At 42.8% G+C, this 27012-nt stretch overlaps 1 protein-coding gene across 1 annotated transcript in view; it reads right to left on the reverse strand.

Moving 5' to 3' along the window:
* The window catches only part of fat2 (FAT atypical cadherin 2), a 223921-nt gene that overhangs the window by 104564 nt on the left and 92345 nt on the right, over nt 1–27012 (reverse strand). Inside the window, exons 8-12 of the mRNA XM_079556143.1 lie at nt 25735–25947; nt 22946–23156; nt 12225–15892; nt 10278–10671; nt 1266–1465 (exon numbers count right to left, since the gene is read on the reverse strand). Of these exons, the coding sequence (XP_079412269.1) occupies nt 1266–1465; nt 10278–10671; nt 12225–15892; nt 22946–23156; nt 25735–25947 (4686 nt within the window). The remainder of the gene's footprint in view (nt 1–1265; nt 1466–10277; nt 10672–12224; nt 15893–22945; nt 23157–25734; nt 25948–27012) is intronic.

Below are 27012 nucleotides of genomic sequence, written 5' to 3' on the forward strand. Positions count from 1 at the left end.
TCACTTTTTTGTCAATGTTTTCTCACTTTTTTTGGTCACATTTCCATCATTGTTTTTGTCTCAGTTTTGTTGCTATTTTCACACCTTTTTTCCCAGAAGCTTTTGGACTGGGGTAAAGCCAAACTGGAGAAAATGTGCTCGGTCAGGTGGGAGTTAAGGGGTTAACCCTCACATTAAAGGGACTGTATGGAGTTAAAACAAAATTGTGAAATTATGCATTTTCCTCTCCGTACATGTTCCAGCCATGTCCTCATGACCTGCAGTTACACGTGTGACCTGAGGTGGCAGTAGTGAGTGTAAAATGGCCAACTTGCATCTAGCTCCTTTTCATTTATTTATTTTTTATTAATATGTGCAATAGAAATACAACAAATATGGCAGGAATGTTCCGTATAACAAATTGTTAAGTCAGAGCAGGACATAAACAAAAACAAAAAAAAAGGAAATGTGAAATGCAAGACTAGAGGTTGCTTATTAAGTCCAGATCATGAATGATATAAGATTCAAACCAGCATTTTCTGGAGGAGAAAAATAAAGACAGAAAAGTGACAAATGATGGTTTTGTTTTTAAGAATCGGCATTTGTGGATGAAGAATTTACCCATTATAAAGATAACATTCAGAACAAGTTCTATATTGCTTTTTAAAAATTCCAAAAATGATGTCCTTGCTTGAAAAGTCCAGTAAATTGGGAATCTTCGGGAAAAGCCAATAATGGATGTCATCCCACAGTACTTAATCATAAAACAAGTGTTCTGTAGATTTCTTTATTACTCAATCTAAAATCTGAAAGCTTATAGGCCAGTGAAACGCCTCATTTTGACCAAAGCTCTTCCCTCACTTTTGTTCTCACGCGTTCGTCGTTTTTTTTGACACATTTTTGTCACGTTTTCGTTGCGTTTACGAAAAAATGACAAAACGTCTCAAGAATAGTTGAGTTTTGTAGGTCTTAGCTTTCAAATGACCTGTGTTACACTGGCCTGTCGCAGGTTTGCAATGTTAATGAAGCAATGTTGGGCAGAAAAGTTATTTTTATTTAAACTTATAAGCTGCTGACAGGAAGTGACATAGATAGAGGTAAAGCTCCACAGCTATGTCACTTCCTGTCAGCGTCTAATGAGGAAGTGAAACTATAAACATCACAAAAAATGTCAAAATAAACAAAGCTGGGGAAAAGTTTTGTTAATTGTGTTGCCTATGTTTTAGCTGCTGACAGTGAGCAGTGTGGGCGTTTACCTGCTGACAGTGAGCAGTGTGGGCGTTTACCTGCTGACAGTGGGGGCTGTTGTCGTTGGTGTCCAGCACGTGCAGCTCCACGGACACGGGGCTCTGGAAGCGCCCGTCGGTGGCTGTGATGGTCAGACTGTATCCCGCCGTGTCCTCTCTGTCCAGGGGCTCTTTGGAGATCAGCCCCCACTGGTCGTCCTCCAGCTGCACCACCGCGAACCGGCCCAAAGGATCTCCATCTGCGGACACAGGGCAGAGGGCGGGGCATGTCACACCGGCACATTCATCATCATTATTGCACATTAATGAGCTCAGCACAGCCAAGAGCCGCTTTACATTCATAGTCCTCATACTTTCAACAACAAATGGACATAAAGTGTATTTACAGTAACCGAAAATTGAAATTGACAAAAAAAAATGTTTTTTTTTATATAAAAGTTGGCAAAAAATTCGGAATAAAAGGAAATATTGGCAAAAATAAGGACACAATTGAAGAAAAAATGCACAAAATTAGGAAAGAATTGAAATTTTTTTTTTGGAAAAAATGTGTCCAAATTCTGATACACATCCAATGACCACTAAACATCTTCATATAAGGTGTTGTATTGGTCTGTGGTTCCCAAAGTGGGGTCTGTGGCCCCCTGGAGGAGCTCAGAGGCACTACAGGGGGCCCCCAAAGCTTGTCCACAAAAAAAGTACTTTGAAAAATGTCAGTTTTGGGGTAAAAAAAACATTTATGTGGGCAGATGTACCACTTAAAACTAGTAATAAGCTACAGTCAATGCTAGATGTTGCTTTTTATGTCATTTTAGCTGTAAATAATAACAAATTCCTTTGAATAGAGTACATGATTATGATTTGGGGAGTCCACAAGCGATTTTCGTAACGGTAGCGGCTGCTTTAGGTGATTATATATTTGGGAATATTTTTACTTCCTGCAAGGGAGGTCATGAGGTCAATATCTACCCACCTACATGACCAACCTTGATAAATATTGAAGTAAATGTGCCCGGTCACAAGAACCAGGGACACAAGTCGGCAGCCCAAGTTTAGAGAAAAACACAAAAGCAGAATCGTTCAGTTGAAGCCACGAATAAGCCTCTCCATGTTTAAGTTGCGGTATTGGTTTATTTAAAAGTGTTAACTTTTAGGTTCAAACCGTCTTGTTTAAGGAGATTTGGGAGCGTGCAGTAAAAAGGGGCGTGGCTTTGTCTGTGTGTATTTACAGACTGGGTAAACACCGGGTTGTGTTGGATGGACAAAGATTAAATCAGACGAGCTGAACATGTTTGGAAGAGGATTTATTAATAATTATTAATTATGTGGCGCCGCTTCCTCATGAAGAAGAAACCATGAAGAGCTCCCCAGACACAACCACACTTTGGCCAAAAAAAGTAAGTTTAGCCTCTTTTTATTCCGGTGGATTTTGCGTTTTCTCGCTCTGTTTCCACGTTAGAATTTTCTCGTCTCCTGTTTCCTTGTGTTGTTTGGGGAGGAGGCGCCGCTGCAGTTTTATACAGACGCCTGTTGTGGATCAGTTTCTGTGTTTGAGTGAGTGACTCTGAAACCCCACACACATGACCCGACAGGGGGGGCTTTACGGCAGGATGGCTTTATGTAAATGAGATGTAAATGAGCCCTATTGTCACTCCCAGAGAGGTGAGAACAGCCCAAAGGTTTAGAGGCCGATTCCTCTCTTTCACATATTTCCACTTCCTAAATTCAGCTTGCCACATCTTCTCCAAATATGATCAGATCAGACACTTTCACAAACTCACAATGCCCCAAAACCCAGTTGTGTCCCCCGTCCTCGTGATGGGTCACAAATGTTCCCTAGGAAAGGTCACGACCCTCTGAAAAGGATGGAGACTGACATATACACTGCGTTCCAAATTATTATGCAAATGACATTTTTCTAAGATTTTCTAAATTATCAACTCAAATGAGAGTCAGCATAATTTTCAAGTCTTTAACTGGTAGAGGATCATTTAAATGTGGTGGAAAAAATTCCTAGTGATAACAGTATTTTTTTCAAAAATGAATATAGTAAAAACCTCAAAATCCACTGTTCCAAATTATTATGCAACTCATCGTTTCAATACATTTTAAAGCTTGTAATTAACTGAAAATGGTCATTTGTTGAATTTGTAGCATTAGGAGGTCATACTTACTGAAATCAAAAGCTATTTCAATCAAAAAAATATTAACAGGTTAAGTTATATTTTACCAAAGGAGCCCTTCTGTGATAGCAGCTTCAAAATTCTTAAATCCATTAAACTTGTGAGTTTTTGGACAGTTTCTGCTTGGATTTCTTTGCAGGATGTCAGAATAACCTCCCAGAGCTGCTGTTTGGATGAAAACTTGCTCCCACCCTCATAGAAGTGTTTTTTGTTGAGGCTCCAAATGTTCTCAACAGGGTTGAAGTCAGGGGAGGAGGGGGTCCACATCATGAGTTTTTTTTTTTGTACCTTTTTGACACAAAAATCCAATTTGCATAATAATTTGGAACGCAGTGTATGTGCACGTATGGGTCTGCCTCTGTCTTATCACTGCAGATAAAGGAATAAAGTCACTGTCCTCACACCTGGAGAGGCTTCTGTTAAAGTGGCCCCGTGGACGCTCATTACCATGCGCCTCCTCAGTCCACGGCTTTGATTCCTCCGCTGTGTTTGATGAATAATTCAGTCCTTCGTGTTTGGAGAGTGGATTTTCTGCAGATTTTGGTCCAACGAGGAAATATTTACTGATCAGAATGAGGAGTCCACTTGGCATTGGTCATTTAGGACACAGATGAGCTTTTAATGGAATTTTAATGTTGTTTGTATGAAGCACATTTGGATATTACAAACGGGCGGTTGGGAAGAGTTGCATCACGTTTTCAGACGAGTCAAATGTGCTCAAACTTTGATTTAATCCTCGTTCAAGAAAAACATGATTTGACCAAGATGGGGCAAAGTGAACATAATCACAGCTACTACTACTACTACTACTACTACTACTACTACTACTACTACTACTACTACTACTACTACTACTACTACTACTACTACTACTACTTCTACTACTACTACTACATTTCTGGTTTCTGTGTTCCACATTGTTTTACTGGATACTTTTGTACATCTTTGCCGTGTTTATGTAGGATTCAATCTAACCAGGCCCTTCCCTGCTTAGCTTCAAAGTCGGTATGGGAAATAAACATGGCGGCGCCCATTATTACTATGACATTGCAAAATGAAAGGCCATATATTTTAGTTTATTGCTGCTTTTAGCCATGGCGTCATCCTTAAGACTGAAGAACAACTTTAACATAATGTACAACAGGGGTAGGCAACGTCAGGCCCGCGGGCCAAATCTGGCCCTCCAGCACAGAACCTCTGGCCCTCAAGATGATTTTGAGAAACATTATTATGCAAATAAGAGATCAAATTCATTTTACAGTACTCTAAAAATGCAAGAAATAGTGTCAGTATTCAAAAAATGCCCTGGCAGAATATCCCACTTGGTCCTACAGTAAAACAGTGAATCTCAACTGGTGGGTCGGGACCTAAAAGTGGGTCGCAGAACCTTTCTCAGTGGGTCGCGAGTCTAGGAGACATTTTTTCAATATGTTCCATCTGAAACGGCACGGAATTTCAGATTTAAAGGGACATCTACTGCTTGTTCAATACCAACTTGTGTGGGAAAACACAATATTTTTGTACAACATATGACAAATTAATGTTTTGTTTGGGTTATTTGGGCCGGTCATCCAAGGGTAGCGTTGGGTCCCGACTTGGGAACCACTGATGCAAAACTTTGGCATTTGCAGAAAAAAGTTCTTTACTTTAGGCTATAATGTTGAGGTTCTGCCCTTGGTGTTTTGGCGATGCTGAAAATTGTCCCTCCTCAACGCAAACTTGCCGACCCCAGATGTACAACATGGTTTTAAAGTTATGCTAAATTGACTTTTCTGAGTTTTTTACCACATAAACAATGTTCTCTCCTCCAAAACAGACCTGGAGCTGTGTCTCGAGGCACCTCTGCTCTTCCTGAGGTCCTACACATCCAAGCTTTCCTCCCCTTTAAGACTATACGACATCATCACACTGACACAGATAATGTGACGGTGACAAAAACAGATCAGAGGACCAGGAGAGCGGCTGCTTTTGGGAAAACTCCTGATCACAGCGACACTTACTGTTGTGTAATCTGTCTGTCAAAGGCTCAGTACAACCTGCCGACCTCCATCATTAGCCGCCAAAGTTATCTGAACATTTGAGTCACAGTTTCAGCCTCATGATCTGTTTTTAATTCCGTTATAGCCAGCAAAGTTTCAGTTTGTTCCTCCTTTGTTGTTCTCTGTTTATGCTTAGACAGTTTTTATGACCTTGGCTCACTCTCCCGGTGCTACTGAAGGTAAACAGCCTGAAGGCGATGGGCGTGTCCTCAAACTGTGCCTCACCAGCTGCGAAGACACTGTTGCCGTCCTCGCACGCCTGACGTACGGCGGCAAACATCAGCGGATTAATGAGAGCGACAGGTTGGAGCGCGGCCAGACCGATTTGCATGAATTACATCCAAGGAACTCGGCTTCCCTCACGTCTGTGCGCTCAGGTGAAGAGAGTCTCTCTATTCACACATTTGAGGGAAAACCTTTAGAGTGGACTTATCTTAAAAACAGGTGACGATGAACGTGCAGCACTGGACAAACGTTTGGATTGCAGATTCTCACTAAGGCATTACTTTATGAATGAAACAAAAAAAGGTGACGTAGATTCTTCTTGCTTTGACAACTGACATTTCCTCAATGAGCTTCATTTTTGACCTCACCGACTGTTAAACCATTTCAGATGACGACCGTATGAAGCTCATTGAGAAAATGCCAAGAATAAAGGGTGGCCATTTTGAAGAATTTAGAATATGAAAAACATTTTGAGCGATTTTGCCCTTTTTAATTCCCTAAACCTAAAAAAAAAAAGACAAAAACTGAAAAAAAAATTGACAAAAATTCAACAAAAATGTAACAAAAACTCAACCAAAAAGTGACAAAAACTCAACAAAAATGTAACAAAAACTCAACCAAAAAGTGACAAAAACTCAACAAAAATGTAACAAAAACTCAACCAAAAAGTGACAAAAACTCAACAAAAATGTAACAAAAACTCAACCAAAAAGTGACAAAAACTCAACAAAAATGTGACAAAAAGTAAAAAAAAAAGTGAGAAAAATTCTACAAAATGTGACAAAAATTCAACCAAAATGTGACAAAAAGTCAACCAACAAGTGACTAAAAAAAAAAGTGAGAAAAAAGCAACCAAAAAGTGACAAAATCTCAACAGAAATGTGACAAAAACTCAAAATGTTATAAAAAAAAATTAAAAAAACATAAAAAGGTTACACAACACAGCAACAACAACGCGAGGAAAAATATCTGTTTCGTGGGTCTTAGCTTTCAAATGATGTCTTACACAGGCCTACAGCCAAAGGGGGCAGCATGCATTCGGTTTAGGCGGGTGGTAAGAGGTTAAAAGTCATTTATTTATTCTTAACTGACCTTTGTTTAACCAGGAAAGTCCCACTAAAGCCCGATTCGCATGGGATTAAATATTACTGACGTCCTTGGAGTTTCTGCCCGTGTGAATCTGCCATGTCAGGAATTGGACAGGTCAAATTTCCCCTGATTTTTTACCTTTAAAGGAGTTTAAAAATGTTAAAATGAAGTATTTTCCTCCATGTCCTAACTGCCTCTAAAATCCTGCACTGTCGTTCAAAACGGTGTTACTTCGGGTCTGAAGTGCCGTCATGCACGAGCTTAATATAGAAGCTGCAGTTACACGCATGACCTGAGGTGGCAGTAGTGAGTGTAGAATGGCATCTAGCCCCTTAAAGGCAATTCTGCAAACACCGAGGTCCCCGGGTGATTCTAGTCCCGCGTGAATCGGCATGTCGGAGTTTGGAATGTTTTCAATCTGCGTATTAGAGTTTAAATAAGGGCAACATCGATTTTTAGCAGTGTATTTATGTCCGTGTTTAAGCTTAAGTGGCTGTAGACTGTAATAATAAGACTTTTAAGACTTTTGATATTCTACGTTTCATAACTTAAAGCTGCACTATGCAACTTTTAATGTGGAAAAGTTGATATTTGTTTGTATTTGCCCCAGTGGCTGTATGAGTGGTCAGCGTGGCGCCTTTACTCTCGCTCACACTGGTCTCTACAACTCTCCAGGATCAGGTTTTCTGGCGAGAGGCTCCGTCAGCAGTGGAAACCTTCTAAAAAATTGATCCTGGGGCGTCCTAGAGACCACTGTGATGGAAAATGAGACGCCATGCTGACCACTCACACAGCCACTGGGTCACTACAAGGTCAAACACACACAAATGGCAACTTTTCTTCATGTAAAAAGGTACACAATGCACCTTTAACCTCTTAACCCCCACCTGAACCGAGCACATTTCCCCCAGTTTGGCTCCGTGAATATCTAATTCTGAAAAGTTCCCCGGCTTACTCACTATTTCCTTCTTATTCATTTAAGGCTCTTTGGCCCGTGAGCCTCACAATGAACTCATTTGAGCCCATTTTGTCTTGAATAAATGATCCGTTGCTGGAATCTGCTTCCTTTTCTTACAAAGGTTTAATACTGGTTAAAATTCTGGTATTTTCATAATTAAGCATTTCCAATCCGTCAAACACAGTCGCCTCTTCTAATATTCTGACAACAGCTCCCTCTGCAGCCAGCGATCAATATGTAGGCACTCTATTTGTGCATAAACAAGTATATTTTGCCACTGGTGGATCTCCGCGTGCCACACTCTCTTTATAAATAAAACAGCAGAAGTGGAGGATTTGCATTTGTTGGGCTGTTGTTGACATTAGCCGCGGGGCGTTCGGGTGTAAGACGTGAGCGCCCCGAGGAGGGCAATTAACTTCACCGCTCCCCTTTTATTTCTCATTCACAGACTGAGCTGGGGAAAACAAAACGCTTAATTGTACTTGAAGAATGCAGGGATTTATTTAGAAAAAGAGCTCGTTTTAATGGAGACTGTGTTGAATCTGTTAAAAGACAATGTAAAAGACAAAAGAGGTTTTAAACTTGTTAAACATCTCTGGAACTGTTTGACTTCGCATGAAACCAAAACGGGCACTGATGGTCGGTTTACACATAACGACGACCAGTCACGAACGCCACATCCGTGAATGAGGATCACAAATGTCAAGGATCAGGCAAACATGGCCTGTAAGAGTATATTGTCGAGTTCAAGTAAATTAGACATGACGACTTGCAGTTTCATTTATAAGTCGACAATAAGACAATAAAGCCAGTTCACCAGTTCTTGTATTTGAAGAGTTTTGTGGCGCTAGGCTAACGCAAGGCTAGTGCATTTCTATGGTATCAGCTAGCCTGCATTAAAAACAGTGTGACCCGCTCCACAGAGCACCTGAGGCAAATCACATATAACACCAGACTAACCATATAAAAGTCTGTGTCCATAGAATCATGTTTGGAATATAACTGACCTCAATCACATGAATGATCGCATTTTGAGGGACTATTTTCTCGGAGATCACTCCGCCGCTGCGTAGCTTATACAACCATGAAGCTGATGCTGCTCAAATATAAGGTCTTTAAAATGCAAAATGGTTAAAATGACTCTATGGACACAAACATTTATATGGTTAGTCTGGTGTTATAAGTGATTTGCCTCAGGTGCTCTGTGGAGCGGGTCAGACTGTTTTTAATGCAGGCTAGCTGATACCATAGAAATGTGCTAGCCTTGCATTAGCCTAGCCCCACAAAACTCTTCAAATATAAGAACTGCTTGAATTACATGAAAAAATATCTACAGAAATCAGCAACACTCTGGATGACTACGTCCTATGTCAAAAATCCTTACATATCCCTTTAATGGGCTGATCAAACATTGACACACTGTGACTGCTTCAGGCCTTTGCTCCTGATTTGTCCCGTTTAACCTGCGCCTCTGCTACACACCGCACTGCTCTCCCTCCAGCCAGTCGCTGCCAAATCAGTGATTCCTGCACAACAAATGCAGCAAGAACGCTCTCACGCTCAGTTACAAATCATCACTAATCATCACGAAAGGACGCGCTCTGTTGCAAACTCTACGAACTGAAGGTGAATCGTGACATTCCAAGATTTTTTGGCCCCCAAAAAGCCTAGCCCTGCAAGTTTGTGTTTCAAGTGTCTTTAGGGTAAAGTGGTCTGGGTCGTTATGGGAGTGGCCGAGGTCATTCATATTCATGCAGAAACAACCACAGCCTGATATCACTGAGCTTTAGTCCTGCAAACACCTTTGTATCTGCTAATGTGGCCATGAGGAGGGATAGAGCGCTCAAGTGTTTGAACAGTTTAAGCGCCAGAGGAACGGCTACTGAGAAAAAAAAAAAGAAACCACAAAAATGCCCAAAACGAGTAAACCTATTCTTTTTAGTTCAACAGTGAATTCTAAAATAAAAGAGGGAGATATGAGACCTCGCCCAACAATGTATGGGAAAACTGTGCAAATCAAACTTGAAAACTTGAGCAGTAGATTACTGACATGAATATGAGGGGAAATATATAATTGAATTGAATGATTTCACATCAAAATCCGGCATAGGCTGTGAGTAGAGATGGAAAAAATGCCTATTTTTTGATTGAACCAGTCATGATAGAGCCTTGTGAAGAGAAAGAAACTTTGAATATGCAAGCTGACTATTGGCCTGATGAATCACAGTGGTGACCCTGACCCCCCTCCCCTTTCCTCCCAAACCGGTCTAGTTTGCAAACTGCTCCAGACCCCATGGCTGAAGTGGTCTGGGACTGGAGCGGAGTGGTTCACTTTTGGGGTCCCGCACCGATGGTAAATAAACTCCTCCTGTATAAGACATCCAGACTGCTGCCTATTCTTCTTCTATCCTCTCCAACACCAGTGCTAATTCTCTAACAAGGCAGAAAGAGGAACTGGAGGAACATTTCCCAATTTTGCCAATATTGGACCAAGAGATGGAAGTCAGACTCAGTCCTACTTCTGCAGTAAAACCACTGGAGCCATGTTGTTCCGCCTCACCTGTGATGTAGCAGGTGACCAGCCGGTTCTCCATGGAGACGTCCCTGTCCGCGGTCGTCATGGTGACGATCACCTCCCCCGGGACGCCGTTCTCCAGGACGGAGCCGCGGTAGGCCTCCTCGGTGAAGCGCGGCGGGTTGTCGTTCTCGTCCGTCACCGTCACCTCCACCAGGACGCTGGAGGAGAGCTTGGCGTCGCCGCCGTGATCCGTGGCCACGACGTGGAAGCGGTAAGTCCTGGTCTGCTCGCAGTCCGTCTCCCGAGTCGTGGTGATCCAGCCGCGGTCGGGGTCCACGCTGAAGACGGCGTTGATGTCGAGCGGGTCGTCGGGGAGAGACTGGAGGGTGTAGGTGACCAGGCCGTTGGAGTCTGTGTCCGGGTCGTTGGCCGTTACCTGTGAGACAAGATGGACGCTTAAAGAGCATTTTACCAACATTAAAGTGAAAAACTCGGAGCATTTGTAACACATCTGTAACACACGGGTGAGACATTACTGGCAAAATAAAAATGAATAGATGGAGATTTTAATTTGACACGGTTGTGGGTTGAACAAACCATGACCACATTTGCCTAGAGTAGCAAAGCAATCTGAAAAATGGAGAGAGGGATTTATACTTTCTGGTTTGCTGAGTTTATTTGGTCATATTACGTGCAAGAGAGTTAAGATTTTGAATATCTTATTGAGTCTGAGTAGTGAGTAACCTAATTATTTCTTAAAATATCAGCAATAACGGTGAAGAGTTCTATTGCAAGTAAAAAAAACATAGGCTTAGAAATGTTTCTTTACATAGTAGTGCTTTCATTACCAAATCTGTTTGAGTGCCATCTATTGACCAAACGATATTGGAAAAAAATCAAAACAGAGATGTATGCTTTTGCCAGTGAGTTGTTTGTTTCTTCATGTGCAAAGCTAAAAGAATCAGTCTTGGAATTAGAGATAAACAAATTAAAAAAAGGCCCTAAAAATAATGACTGGGTAATTTGTGTCTTAGAGACACAAATGAATCTATGGATATGCATAGTCTACAGCAACAATTCCCAAAGTCCGGGTCATCGCAGCCCCCTTATCGATCCGAAAATCCATCAGGGACCGTCTAACTTGAATTATCTACTCTACTTAAAAGGAAGTGGTCATTATTTTACAGCCAAAATTAGATATTTAATAAGAATGACTACAACGGCCAAAAACTGTCGGTACATTTGAGTGAATACATATACAGGCCCAGGACACGCTGGAGGGACTATGTCTCCGAGCTAGCCTGGTGTCGCCTCGGGGTCAGAACAGCTGGAGGAGGTGTGGTCTCGGGGTCAGAACAGCTGGAGGAGGTGTGGTCTCGGGGTCAGAACAGCTGGAGGAGGTGTGCGGGGATCGGGAAGTCTGGGCATCTCTGCTGAGACTGCTGCCCCCGCGACCCGGCCCCGGATAAAGAGGAAGAAAATGGATGGATGGATGGATGGATATACATTTCCTTTCCAAATCCAATTTGTTCATTGTACATTCATAGAAAAGACTTCGAGGCCCCCCAGGGGACCCTAGACCCCACTTTGGGAACCAGTGCACTGATCTATAGGGATATCGCATGGTACATGGTAATGGTAAATGGACTCAACTTAACTTTTCTACCTTTATCAGGCCCAAAGCTCTTTGCAGTGAGGAACCAGTCAACCAGTCAATTCACACACCAGTGTACGCAGACACTGGATAGTCCCACTGAGATTAAGAATCTCTTTTTCAGGGGAATCTATTGTACATGTTTTAGTAGTAGGGGAAATCGGAGTACCCGGAGGAAACCTACACAGACACGGGGAGGACATGCAAACTCCACACAGAAAGGCCCCGTCTAGTGGGAATGGAACCCGGGACCCACATTATAATCGTTCAGCTTTTATAGATGACCCTCTCAGACCATTCCCAGAGTTGAAAAGAGCAAAAACAAACCCACTGACCTGAATGACCGTGGTCCCTGCAGGCAGGTTCTCCGCCAGGTAAGCTCTGTACGGGCTGGCGTCGAACACTGGCTGATTATCGTTCACATCTTGGACCTGGATGCTGACGGAGACCAGCGAGGCCACGTCCGTGCCGTTGTGATTCCCTTTGGCGAGGACGTCTATTTGGTACCACTTGGTCTTCTCGTGGTCAATGGTCTTCTGCAGAACCAGCGTGCCGCTCTCTTCGTCCACGCTGAACACTTTCTCCTTGTTGCTTTCCACCGTGTTGCCGTCGACCAGGCTGTAAATGATCGGCATGTCGGGGTTGGCTTTGACCGTTCCGATCTCCGTGCCGACCGGGGTGTCCTCCATCGCGGAGAACTTGTACAGCGGCTCGGAAAACTTCGGCAGGGGCACTTCCGGAGGGACGACTTTGACTTGAACCGGCACCGTGGAGTTGTAGAACGGCAAACTACCGTCCCTCGCTTTGACTTTGAAGTTAAATATCTTGTTCTCCATGTCGACCAGACTCTCCTTGACGCTGACAAGTCCCGTAAACGGGTTGATCTCGATGACGTCGTCAGCAACTTCATCCCCTTCGTCAACCGTGTACGTAACGTCCGCGTTTTTGCCATCGTCTGCGTCGTAGGCGATGATCTGGATCACCGGCGCCCCCTTGTTGACGGTCGACTGAATCGCGACTTCGTATTCGCTGGCTTTGAACTGCGGCACGTTGTCGTTTTCATCCGTTAAAATGATCCGAACCGTGCAGAAAGCCACCCTCCCGCCGCCGTCCTTCGCCATGACTTTGATGGCGATGACTCTCTGCGACGGGTTTTCCCGATCCAAAGGCTGCGTGGTGACGATCTGCCCGTCTGCGTCGATGGCGAATTTGTCGTCGGCGAGTTTGTTGATGATCGTGTAGTCGACGGCGCCGTAAGGCCCCTCGTCCGGGTCGATGGCGGCCAGCCGGATCACGCGGGTCCCCGCTTCGGCGTTTTCCGCCAGCTCCGCCTCGTAGACGTTCTGCTTGAAATGGGGGCTGTGCCGATTTCTGTGTATCATATCGATATTCACGGGCGCCGTTTTCTGGAAAACGCCGTCGGACACGGCCACGGTTAAGTTGTAGTAGGGATCCAGGTTTCTTTTGCACACGTTCGAAAAGGAAATGATTCCAGACGATTCGTTGATGTTGAAGTATCTCCCTTCGTTCCCAGAAAGGATTTTGTACTTCATATTGTTCACATCATTGGTGTCTTTATCCGAAGCTTGGATTTTGACGACGATATGTCCACATTTCGCCATTTCGTCCAGCGTGGTCTCATACTCGGGGTTGACAAAATCGGGCGGGTTGTCGTTGACGTCGGTGACATTTACGAAAACAAAGGTTTCGCTGCTCAGGGGGGACGTCCCGTTATCGCTGACTCGTACTTTCAAGTCAAAATGCGTTGTATCTTCATAGTCGAGGAGATCTTTGGTAGAAATCAATCCGCTTTCCTTGTCAATCTCAAAAAAGTCTGTCTCGTTCCCCTCCGTCTTGACCAGCTGGAAGGACAGATCTTTGTTCCGTCCCGAGTCGAGATCCGTGGCAGAGATTTGTAAAACGGAAGTGCCGGCTGCTAAACCTTCCGCGATGTTAACGGAATACGAGAGTTTCGAAAACACGGGCGCGTTATCGTTCACGTCCTCCACCTCCACTTCGATGGCCGCCTCCGAAAACGCCCCCGTGACCGAATCCGTCGCCCGGACCGTCAACACGTGCATCGCTTGGCTCTCGTAGTCCAGCGGGTTCGTGACGGTCAAGATCCCGGTTTTGAAATCGATGTGAAAATGCCTGGAGGCGTTTTCTTCCTGGAGATTGTAAATGAGACGGTAGCCTTCCGGATTGCGCGCCTGAACGTGCAGGATGGTGGCGAACAGCGGGACGTTCTCGGGGACTTTCAGGGGGTACAGGAGCGTTTGGAAAATGGGATTGGTGCGATTGCGGATTTGGATGGTCAGCTGGGAGGCGGCGCTGTAGCTCGGTTTGCCTTCGTCTGTCGCGACGATCGTCAAAACGTATTTGTTTAACGCTTCGAAATCAAGCGGTCTTTGAAGGGACACGTCGCCAACGTTCGGGTCGATCCGGAAAAGCTCGAAATCGCCTTCCAGCGAATAAACGACAAGCGCATTTTCTCCCAAGTCTTTGTCGATGGCGGTGGCTTGGTACAAAACATCTCCTGGTTCGATGTCGTCGGAAATAACGGCGGAATGCGGCAGGTTTAAGAAATGTGGGGCATTGTCATTCACGTCATCGATGAAGACCTTAACCAGAGCTGTCGCGGTTCTCGGAGGAGCTCGCAAATCCTCAACTTTGACGATCACATCATAGACATCTTGGATTTCTCGATCAAACGGCACACCGATGCTTTCAAAGACGCCGGAAGCTTCGGAAATGGCGAATCTCCCTGATGGATTTACAATGGAGTAAGCGAGCGGCTCGTTTAAGAAGCACCCGGTGACTTTCAGCGCCGCTAATATCTTCGGCGATCGACTGTTCTCGCTAACACTTGCCGAGTACACTTCCTGCTCGAATTTCAAATCACTTTCTGTCAAGTTTGTCAGCGTTATCTTCACGATGGCGGAGTCTTTGTACAAACTGTCGCTGGCCCTCACGACTAGTTGGTAAAAGAGCTTGAAATCCGTCACGTTGTCTACGGAAATCACGCCCGATTTTGGATGGATGGAGAAGGCGTTGTGCGGGTTCCCGTCGGCAACGCTATAAACCACTGCGGAGTCGTCGTCGTGCGCCGTGACTCGGACCACCTCTGCTCCTCTGACAGGCGGCGCCATGATTGATGCCTTATACAGCGGAGAAGTGAACTGCGGCGGGCAATCGTTTAGGTCCAAGATGCGGATGGTGACTTTGGCAGGCTCGGGCGAGTACAGTAATGGCTCCCCGGAGTCCTTGACGTGAACTGTGAACTCAAACTCGGCCTTGTCTTCGAAGTCCACCATCGAAATTAAAGAAACGGTCCCCATGCTCGGATCTATCTGGAAAACTCTGAGCGCTTCCTCGTCCAGGATTTCAAACGACAGCTGGGAATTCGCGTCCCTGTCTGCGTCCGTAGCTTGGATGACGAGCGGGGTGTTGTCCAGCCCCATCACCATGCTGTTGACGTTAGCCGCTTCGCTAATTTGCCCGAAGTACTCCCTTTTGAGGAACACGGGCGCGTTGTCGTTCTCGTCGACCACGTAGATGTAGACGATCGTTTCAGACACAGCCCCTGCGTTCGTCGAAGCGGTCACTTTCAGCTTATACGTCGTACAGCTTTCGAAGTCGAGAGCTTTTTGGGTGGAGATGAGCCCGGTGTAAGGGTTCATATGGAACGTGCCGTCTGAGTTGCCTTCTTCAACGCCGTAATGAACCGCAGAGGGGCTGGACGCGGCGATCGTTACGACCGGCGTCCCCACCGGGCTGGATTCGCTGATTTCTGCTAAAAAGTCGTCCGAAGGGAACACGGGGGGAGTGCTTTCCGAAATGCGGACGCTGACGTGGACCGAGCACAGGTCGCTGCGCTGAGGGAAGCCTTGGTCTGTGGCTTTGACGGTCAGGTGGAAGCGCTCCTGTGGCTGAAGGTCCAGAGGTTTGGAGACGGTGAGGGAGCCGGACACGGGGTCGATGGAGAAGATGTTGTCAGTGTTGCCTACAAGAGAAAGAACAATGATTCAGGAGTTACTTGCATTGCCTGTGATATTTGTGTTTGTATGAATAGTATTGTCAAGTAGTAAGAACTCTACTGCACAAAGTATCAACCCCTTACCCTCCGCCTGAAGTGAGTGCATTTTCTCCAGTTCAACTTTACCCAAATCTTAAAGCTTCTCGACTGGAGAGCAACATATTTAAGGCCTCATTTGGAAGCTAAGAATTACACACGATTGTAACTTTTTTGTCACGTTGTCACCATGTTTTGAAGCGTTTCTGTCGTGTTTTTCGCCTCGTTATGTTTTTGTCAATTTTTGTTGCTTTTTTGTCTTGTTTTTGTCTTGTTTTTGTTGATTTTTTTCATTGAAGCGTTTTTTGTCGTGTTTTCGTCTCTTATTTGTCATTTTTTGTCGATTTCTGTGGCTTTTTTATTGCTAAACATAACAAAAAAGCAACAAAAAAGCAATGAAAAACAATAAAAACGCAAAAGAGCGACAAAAACTTGTTGAAAACAAAACAATAAAGCAACAAAAATACTATTAAAAAGCAGCAAAGACGGAAAAAATAATGACAAAAATGCAACAAAAAAGTGACAAAAGAGTGACATAAAAACGTTACAAAAACAAGACAAAAGCAACAAAAAAAGCCTTTCCTCTCTCTCTCCTCTGTATTTCCTCTCTCTCTCCTCTGTATTTCCTCTCTCTCTCCTCTGTATTTCCTCTCTCTCTCCTCTGTATTTCCTCTCTCTCCTCTGTATTTCCTCTCTCTCTCCTCTGTATTTCCTCTCTCTCCTCTGTATTTCCTCTCTCTCTCCTCTGTATTTCCTCTCTCTCTCCTCTGTATTTCCTCTCTCTCCTCTGTATTTCCTCTCTCTCTCCTCTGTATTTCCTCTCTCTCTCCTCTGTATTTCCTCTCTCTCCTCTGTATTTCCTCTCTCTCTCCTCTGTATTTCCTCTCTCTCTCCTCTGTATCTCCTCTCTCTCCTCTGTATTTCCTCTCTCTCTCCTCTGTATTTCCTCTCTCTCTCCTCTGTATTTCCTCTCTCTCCTCTGTATTTCCTCTCTCTCCTCTGTATTTCCTCTCTCTCTCCTCTGTATTTCCTCTCTCTCCTCTGTATTTCCTCTCTCTCTCTCCTCTGTATTTCCTCTCTCTCCTCTGTATTTCCTCTCTCTCTCCTCTGTATTTCCTCTCTCTCTCCTCTGTATTTCCTCTCTCTCTCCTCTGTATTTCCTCTCTCTCTCCTCTGTATTTCCTCTCTCTCTCCTCTGTATTTCCTCTCTCTCTCCTCTGTGTTTCCTCTCTCTCTCCTCTGTATTTCCTCTCTCTCTCCTCTGTATTTCCTCTCTCTCTCCTCTGTATTTCCTCTCTCTCTCCTCTGTATTTCCTCTCTCTCCTCTGTATTTCCTCTCTCTCTCCTCTGTATTTCCTCTCTCTCTCCTCTGTATTTCCTCTCTCTCTCCTCTGTATTTCCTCTCTCTCTCCTCTGTATTTCCTCTCTCTCTCCTCTGTGTTTCCTCTCTCTCTCCTCTGTATTTCCTCTCTCTCTCCTCTGTATTTCCTCTCTCTCTCCTCTGTATTTCCTCTCTCTCTCCTCTGTATTTCCTCTCTCTCCTCTGTATCTCCTCTCTCTCCTCTGTATTTCCTCTCTCTCTCCTCTGTATTTCCTCTCTCTCTCCTCTGTATTTCCTCTCTCTCTCCTCTGTATTTCCTCTCTCTCTCCTCTGTATTTCCTCTCTCTCTCCTCTGTATTTCCTCTCTCTCTCCTCTGTATTTCCTCTCTCTCCTCTGTATTTCCTCTCTCTCTCCTCTGTATTTCCTCTCTCTCTCCTCTGTATTTCCTCTCTCTCTCCTCTGTGTTTCCTCTCTCTCTCCTCTGTATTTCCTCTCTCTCTCCTCTGTATTTCCTCTCTCTCTCCTCTGTATTTCCTCTCTCTCTCCTCTGTATTTCCTCTCTCTCTCCTCTGTATTTCCTCTCTCTCTCCTCTGTATTTCCTCTCTCTCCTCTGTATCTCCTCTCTCTCCTCTGTATTTCCTCTCTCTCTCCTCTGTATTTCCTCTCTCTCTCCTCTGTATTTCCTCTCTCTCCTCTGTATTTCCTCTCTCTCTCCTCTGTATCTCCTCTCTCTCTCCTCAGTATTTCCTCTCTCTCTCCTCTGTATTTCCTCTCTCTCCTCTGTATCTCCTCTCTCTCCTCTGTATTTCCTCTCTCTCTCCTCTGTATTTCCTCTCTCTCCTCTGTATTTCCTCTCTCTCCTCTGTATTTCCTCTCTCTCTCCTCTGTATTTCTGTATATAGCGCTGAACACGTGTGATCAAAGAGCCGGAGCAGCCAGCACTTTTCTGACCCCGCCAAACATTACGCCGACTCAGTGCATTTACAACCAAAGAGCATCCATCTCCACAGCGTCCACAGCGTAACCTTTAGGCCCATCCAATGTGCATAGATACATTATTTATAAGGTAAAACAACACTTTGAGTAATAGATCTTTCCCGGTACAAATGTGCAGAGGGAATAAACAAAAGCTTATGTGTGTATGTGCTGCTCATACCACATAACAAGCATTGCAGTAATCATCTTTAAGGTGCATTGTGCAACTTTTAATGTGGGAAAAAAGTTGATATTTGTGTGTATTTGACCTTGTAGTGACACGGCGTCTGTGTGAGTGGCCTTTGCTTTCCAACACAGTGGTCTCTAAGACGCTCCAGGATCAAATGTTTGGAAGGTTTTCACTACTGACGGAGCCTCTCAGCAGAAAACGTGCAAAATAATTTATCCTGGAGCGTTGTAGAGGCCACTGATGCAGCCGCTGGGTCACTACAAGGTCATATACTCACAAAAATATACTTATTTTTCACATACAAAGTTGCATGATGAACCTTTTAACCCCCACCTGAACCGGCCACATTTTCTCCATTTGGTCTTTAGCCAAATCTAAAAGCTCCATGGAAGAAATGTCGAAATAGCAACAAAAACTACAATGAAAATGAAGGAAAAGAACAAAGGAAACATGACAAAAATGTGTAAAAAAAATGTAACCAAAAAGCCACAAAAGAGCCACAGGAAAGTAGGAAAAACTTATGAATAAAAGTGACAAAAAACATTAGAAATGTAGCAAAAGAGCCACAAAAGAGTAACAGAAAATAGGAAATTGGAAACGATGTCAAAAAAGCACAAAAAGAAATGAGACAAAAATGAATAAAAATGCAACAAAAGAGCGATGGAAACATGACAAAAAACAATCAAAAGGTGAAAAAAAGGTCACGAAAAAGTGGCAAAAATGTGTGACAAAATTGGGATGAGTTTTGTAGGTCTTGAGGCATTACTCTGGCCTTGTAGGCTGTAACCTTTTAGATTTGGAAAATGCAGTCGGTTAATTCTATATTTCAATGCCACAAAGGCAAAACAATCTGTGCATATTTGATTTCATCAGAGGAATGGGGGTAAATTCATAATCAAAACCAAATTGAACACAACGGGGCAACGTTTTTGTGCCAGCCAAAACTAGAGTCGAGTGTCTTTTGGACCATATTTTTTTCTATTTGACAAACTTATGCAGTAAAAATACACTGCCAGACAGAGCCGTTGGAAGATATTATAGTTAGGGGGAGCTGGGGGACAAAATTTACCCCAAAAACTCTTTTTCCGTGCATATTTCTTATTTATTAATATTGCCTGCAGTTCGCAGATTATCCATCAGAGGGGGCTGCAGCGCCCTCAGCACCCTGGGTTCCCACGGCCTTGCTGCCAGACCCCCAAAAAAGTGTCCATCTTGACCAGCTGTCATGGTTGTGGTGGTGGTCCAGATCTTTGGGATGTGCTGGAGAAGGCTTTGCACGGCGGTCACGCTTTCTCGTCATCAATACAACATCGGAATTCAATATTGGAGAGTGTGAACTTTATTTTTTGTGGAAACGTTTGTTTTTGACAGTGTAGTTCCCACGTAAAAGGCAGTAAAAGTGCTGCAAGACCCTATGCCTGATTTTTTTTATTACAAACAATGAAAGAGGAAGCCACAGTAAACTAACTTTCCTAACGCATTTGTAGCATCCTCATTCTTCACGGGGAGTGAGTTTATCGGCACATTTCACAACTTTTCAGGGTCACTTTTCAAGGTCAGCGTCACAAAAATGCAAGAAAACTCCCTTGCAAGTTCATAACACTGATACAAACGTCCGAGTTTACAATAAACTAAAGGAGGACAGGCCTTACTTTCAGCAAATTTCATCTAATAATTTAATGCTTTTAACACAAGTGGAATACAGTCAAAAGGCCTAACTATTCACATTTTAATGCACTAATTTAATTTACTTCAGTTTCAGCTTAACCTCTCAACTCCCACCTGAACGGATCCCATTTTCTCCAGTTTGGCTTTACCCTAATCAAAAAGCTGCTTGGGGAAAAAAGCACCAAAACAGCCACAAAAAATGAGAAGAAAACAAGGATGTAAACGCAACAAAAAAGAGACAAAAACTCAGCAAAAATGTGACAAAAATTCAACAAAAATGTGACAAAAATTCTGCAAAAAAGTGACAAAAATTCTATAAAAAATGACAATAATTCAACAAAAATGTGACAAAAAATTGACAAAAAGTGACAAAAATTCAACAAAACTTCAACAAAAATGTGACAAAAATTCAACAAAAATTCAACAAAAATTCAACAAAAATGTGACAAAAATTCAACAAAAATTCAACAAAAATGTGACAGAAATTCAACAAAAATGTGACAAAAATGTGACAAAAATTCAACAAAAATGTGACAAAAATTCAACAAAAATGTGACAAAAATGTGACAAAAATTCAACAAAAATGTGACAAAAATTCAACAAAAATGTGACAAAAATGTGACAAAAATTCAACAAAAATGTGACAAAAATTCAACAAAAATGTGACAAAAATTCAACAAAAATTCAACAAAAATGTGACAAAAATTCAACAAAAATTCAACAAAAATTCAACAAAAATGTGACAAAAATTCAACAAAAATGTGACAAAAATTCAACAAAAATGTGACAAAAATTCAACAAAAATGTGACAAAAATTCAACAAAAATGTGACAAAAACTCAACCAAAAAGTGACAAAAATTCAACAAAACTGTGACAAAAACTCAACCAAAAAGTGACAAAAATTCAACAAACTGTGACAAAAATTCAACCAAAAATGTGACAAAAATTCAACAAAAATGTGACAAAAACTCAACCAAAAAGTGACAAAAATTCAACAAAAATGTGACCAAAATAAAAAAAATAAAACATAAAAAAGGTGACACAACACAGCAACAACGCGAGGAAAAAGATCAGTTTTGTGGGTCTTAGCTTTCAAATGAGTTGTTACACAGACCGATATAATGGCCAAAGAGGACAGAATGCATTTGGTTCAGGCGGGTGGTAAGAGGTTAAATGTGTGATGGCATTTCTTCCCTGGCTACTCGTTTCTTAAAGCATGAAATATAAATGCTAAGTATGTAAAAAACAACATCCCTGCTTTATTGCTTAGCTGAGTGCTTGCATACCCAGGAAATACAGCGGGGGGGGGGGGGGGGGGGGGGGCATCTTTTCTTGCACGCCTTGGTTGTTGTATAATCCTGACCGTAGCGTTTTTCAGGTGGACGTGCAGCACCTGAGCCTGTTACAAATGTCCTGTCACACTGTCTCCCTGTGGCCTCTGGTTATTAAAGCTTTGGTCACTGGGTCACGTTTATTAAATCCCATCCTTTTCCCAAGTGGAGCAGAGCCTCTCCCCCCTCCCTCTCCATCTCTCTCTTTTCTTTTTCTCAGTCCTCAGGATGAAACACCGCATTATCTTTCATGCGTGTGCAGCCTCTCTGTTCAGGGTTTTTTCTTGTCAGCTGAACTGGGTCGATGAGTTTATGCTTTGTTTCCATCTTCAAGGTTTTTCTCGCTCTTATTGTAAATTGTAAGACAATAAGAGTCAAACAACTGACAACAGGAGCAAGATGAAGCTTCTAAAAGTAATTCTCAAACCAGTCCAGGCCTTTGAATGGGAGGAGGGTGTCACCCACAAGGTTTTAGTTTGCACCAAATGCTATTATCTCCTTTCCTTCATGGAATGAGCAACTTTGGAGCAAGTCAGTGTGAACGATTTCAGCCAAAACTGGAGGTGAATGTGTTTCAGACCCTGCTACCAAACGCATGTGGTAAACGTAGTCATTCATGTCCAATTTAGTGCCTTATTATGACATTGAAGGCCCTTGTTTCATTCAATTAATGTCTTTTAATGGTCTGGGGAGACCCTGCATGTGTGAGTTAACCTTTACATTGGTGTGACAATGTTTTATTCAGGTATTTTAGATTATTTCAGTGCGTTGGTAGATTATAGTATCTGTTTGATATGCCCCAAAGTGGTAATGGTTCGGACTCTGCCAAGAGTAAAAGACAACGACGTGTTCCTCCAAAGGTTCATCTGCACCTTCCATCACAGTGGTTATCAAACTGCGGTGTGTGTTCCACTGGCGGTACGCGGGGGTATGGAATTTTAATGAGAGATATTTTTTTCTGGTTTAGACATGGTTTACACACAAAATCCAGTCCAATCTGGATCTAATATAGAGCCTTAAAGGACCCATCACACCGGACTAGAGTCGCGACAGTCTCCGCAACTCGGATTGATGTCCTCAACCTGTGAGAGGTCTTGGAGACATTGTGGGGACGTCACAGAAACGCCTCACAGGTTGAGGACAACTGGTATTCGCGACACAACTGCTTGAGACCGCGCCCACATGGAAACTTTTTCAACTCTCCGCTGAAATCAAACACGTTCATTTTCACCAACACTAACTAGAGACTGGCCTCATCTCCAGGGGACGTCGCCATGAACAGCGGCAACTCGAGTCCCCAACGAGTCTCCAGGCCGGTGAGCCAGGCCCTTTAGACCCTGTCCTGATTTGATTTTGACCCTTGACCCTTAAAATGGAGCAGGGAGGAGTAGAACTTATTGAACCCACCCCAGCCGTGCTTCCTGGAGGGTCAAACACTGGCGTCCTCCCTCCTCTCTCTCTCATACACATACAGTGCTTGCATAGGGAGTACCCACCGGAGTGCAGGGAGTAGCTGATCTCCGCGTTGCTGCCCGTGTCCTTGTCCAGCGCTGTGACGCGGAGCACCTCGGAGCCCAGCGCCGCCATGTTGGAGAGGGACAGCTCAAAGCGCGGGCTCAGGAACACGGGCGAGTGGTCGTTACAGTCCTCCACGTGGACGATCACCTTCACGAAGTTACGCTTGATCGGGATCTCCTGGTCACGCACCTGAGGGCGAGAATACCATCGAGTAAGAGAAAGGTATAATGCCTTCTTAAACTTAGGAGTATTTGTAAATGTGATATCAGTCTTTATTCAGGAAACTACATCTACTTACACCTACTTTACGTCCTGGATATTTTTTGTAGCATAACTTAAAATACTGTATAATGATGTGTAAGATTTTGATGAGAATTGAACCTCTTAACTCCCGCCTGAACCGAGAGGATCTTTTTCCTCAAGTCATCAGATTTTTTTCCATCATTTTTTTGTTTGGTAGTCAACTCATTTTTGTAACTTTTTTGTCATTTTTTGTCCCATTTTTGTCATTTTTTCGTCAATTTTTTATCACATTTTTGTCACATTTTTTGTAATTTTTTTGTAATTTTTTTGTAATTTTTTTGTAATTTTTTGTCAATTTTTTGTCAATTTTTTGTAATTTTTTGTCAAATTTTTATCACATTTTTGTTATTTTTGTATCAAGTTTTTGTCATTTTTTTGGTCACATTTTTGTGATTTTTTTGTTAATTTTTTATCACATTTTTGTCACATTTTTTGTATTTTTTTGTAATTTTTTGTCAAATTTCTGTATTTTTTTGGTCAAATTTTTATCACATTTTTGTCATATTTTTGTAGTTTGTTTGTCATTTTTTGTCACATTTTTGTCATTTTTTCGTCAATTTTTTATCACATTTTTGTCACATTTTTTGTCATTTTTTTGTAATTTTTTTGTAATTTTTTTGTAATTTTTTGTCAAATTTTTATCATATTTTCTGTCATTTTTTCATCAATTTTGTATCAAGTTTTTGTCATTTTTTTGTTACATTTTGGTCATTTTTTGTCACATTTTTGCCACTTTTTCATACATTTTTAGTCACTTTTTTGTCAATGTTTTCTCACTTTTTTTGTCACATTTCCATCATTGTTTTCGTCTCAGTTTTGTTGCTATTTTCACAGCTTTTTTACAGAAGCTTTTGGATAAGTATTGTCCCTGACTTGATTTCCGGCATATTGTGTCAACCAAAAAAACATCCAAAAATTTGACATTGTTGAACATAACTTGTATTGAACAATTGATCCTACGATTTAACAAAAAACATGAATTCTGTATCCAAATGTAATGATAATTTGTGTACCCAGATTTAGAGATCCGCAAATGATATTGTTTATGTGTGAAATAAATAATTTGGGTCCCTGAACGAACCCTTGTGGCACTCCACACGTGAACATAAAGAAAGTGGCTTCTATCTAACTTTTAATCCTTGAATCTCAACTGTTTTGCAACTGTATTCCAGGGATTATTATTATTTCCCATCTGAAACTGCAAGGAAACACTACCAGAGACTGTTAAATGTACGGTATTGGGTTGTTTGATCATCATTTCAGTCTGAAAGGCATATCTACTGCTTGTGCAATAAGAACTTGTGTGCAAAATACAATATTTTATACAATATATGACGTTTTTATTTTGGTCAAGGCTTGTCATCCCTGAAGCCAAACCACAAAGACACCGATAACAAACTTACTTTCATCAGTAGCACTCGTGATGGTTTCAGTTACATGACATTAGTGCCATTAACCTCTTGCCACCCACCTAAACCACATGCATTCTGTCCTCTTTTGGCTGTGTAACACCTCATTTGAAAGCTAAGACCCACAAAACTGATCTTTTTCCTCGTATTGTTGCTGTGTTGTGTAACCTTTTCGTTTTTGTTTTTTTCCCGTTTTTTTTATTTTTATTTTTGTCACATTTTTGTTGATTTTTTTGTCACTTTTTGGTTGAGCTTTTTGTCACTTTTTGTTGAATTTTTGTCACATTTTTGTTGAGCTTTTTGTCATTTTTTGTTGAATTTTTGTCACATTTTTGTTGATTTTTTGTCACATTTTTGTTGAATTTTTGTCACATTTTTGTTGATTTTTTGTCACATTTTTGTCGCGTTTACATCCTTGTTTTCTTCTCATTTTTTGTGGCTATTTTGGTGCTTTTTCCCAAGAAGCTTTTTAATTAGGGTGAAGCCAAACTGGAGAAAATAGGATCTGTTCAGGTGGGAGTTAAGAGGTTAAATTGACTAGATGCAAATTTGCCATTTTATACTCACTACTGCCACCTCAGGTCATACGTGTAACTGCAGCTTCTATATTAAGCTCGTTCAGACCCGAAGTCACGCCTTTCTGAGCGACAGTGCAGGATTTTAGAGGCAGTTGTGGTGAACAAGTCATTAGGACATGGAGGAACATGTAGGGGGAGGAAAATACTTAGCTTTAACATTTTTAAACTCTGCATAGTCCCTTTAAAGAGGATTGATTTGCCCAAATGGAAATCTGATTCTCTTAAGAATTTGTGCTTCAATACATTTGTCAACCTTTCTGACACAAACCTTTTCCAGTATTTTGGATAGCTGAGATAATAAGGACACTGATCTATAATTATCAAACAGTCTCTACATTTAAATAATGGAATTACATTTATTCATGTACATTTTTGCACAATTCATGTAATGACTTTTCTTGCTTTTTGACGTGGAAACCCTGCTAAGACCAGTTTTATCCTTTGAAACTGTTAGATAGGTGTGGTCTGTGCGGTCACCATGACGATGAGCGTGTGGGTGGCGATCTTCTCGTAGTCCAGGTTCTCGGTCAGGACCAGGACTCCGGACTTGGGGTCGAGGTGGAACAGGCCGGCGCTGTCCCGGTGCAGGCTGCTGTGGATGGAGAACAGCAGGTTACTGTTCCTGTCGGCGTCCTCCGCTCGGATCTGCAGCAGGTCCTTCCAGGGAGCCGTGTCCTCGGGAACGCGAACCTGTGGACGAGGAGAGGGAACTCAGATCATTCTGCAGGTCTGAGGGACTGAGAGGAGAGGGAACACAGATCATTCTGCAGGTCTGAGGGACTGAGAGGAGAGGGAACTCAGATCATTCTGCAAGTCTGAGGGACAGAGAGGAGAGGGAACTCAGATCATTCTGCAAGTCTGAGGGACTGAGAGGAGAGGGAACTCAGATCATTCTGCAGGTCTGAGGGACTGAGAGGAGAGGGAACTCAGATCATTCTGCAAGTCTGAGGCTAACAGAGAGGAGAGGGAACTCAGACCAATCTGCAAGTCTGAGGGACTGAGAGGAGAGGGAACTCAGATCACTCTGCAAGTCTGAGGGACTGAGAGGAGAGGGAACTCAGATCATTCTGCAAGTCTGAGGGACTGAGAGGAGAGGGAACTCAGATCATTCTGCAAGTCTGAGGGACTGAGAGGAGAGGGAACTCAGATCATTCTGCAAGTCTGAGGGACTGAGAGGAGAGGGAACTCAGATCATTCTGCAAGTCTGAGGGACTGAGAGGAGAGGGAACTCAGATCCTTCTGCAAGTCTGAGGGACTGAGAGGAGAGGGAACTCAGATCCTTCTGCAAGTCTGAGGGACTGAGAGGAGAGGGAACTCAGATCATTCTGCAGGTCTGAGGGACTGAGAGGAGAGGGAACTCAGATCATTCTGCAAGTCTGAGGGACTGAGAGGAGAGGGAACTCAGATCCTTCTGCAAGTCTGAGGGACTGAGAGGAGAGAGAACTCAGATCATTCTGTAGGTCTGAGGGACTGAGAGGAGAGGGCGGGTCTGCATCATCACACAATTGTATTAAAGATTAAAGCTTCCCTGGTTTGATAATGTTAAGTCATATTGTTCTTCGGATACATTTACTTCCTGACCTGGGTTTAACGTCTTAACCTTCACCTTAACAAACCACATATTTTCAAAACTCGGCACTTAATTCATTGTAAGTCCAGTGTATGGATTAGACCTTGACATCTGTATTTCCTGTTTTTTTCCCCATTCTGTGCTGTGTTTGTGCTTGTCCATGTGATAATAATAATAATAACAGT

The sequence above is a fragment of the Gobius niger genome (genome assembly GCF_951799975.1).
Source record: "Gobius niger genome assembly, chromosome: 5".
Lineage (NCBI taxonomy): Eukaryota > Metazoa > Chordata > Actinopteri > Gobiiformes > Gobiidae > Gobius > Gobius niger.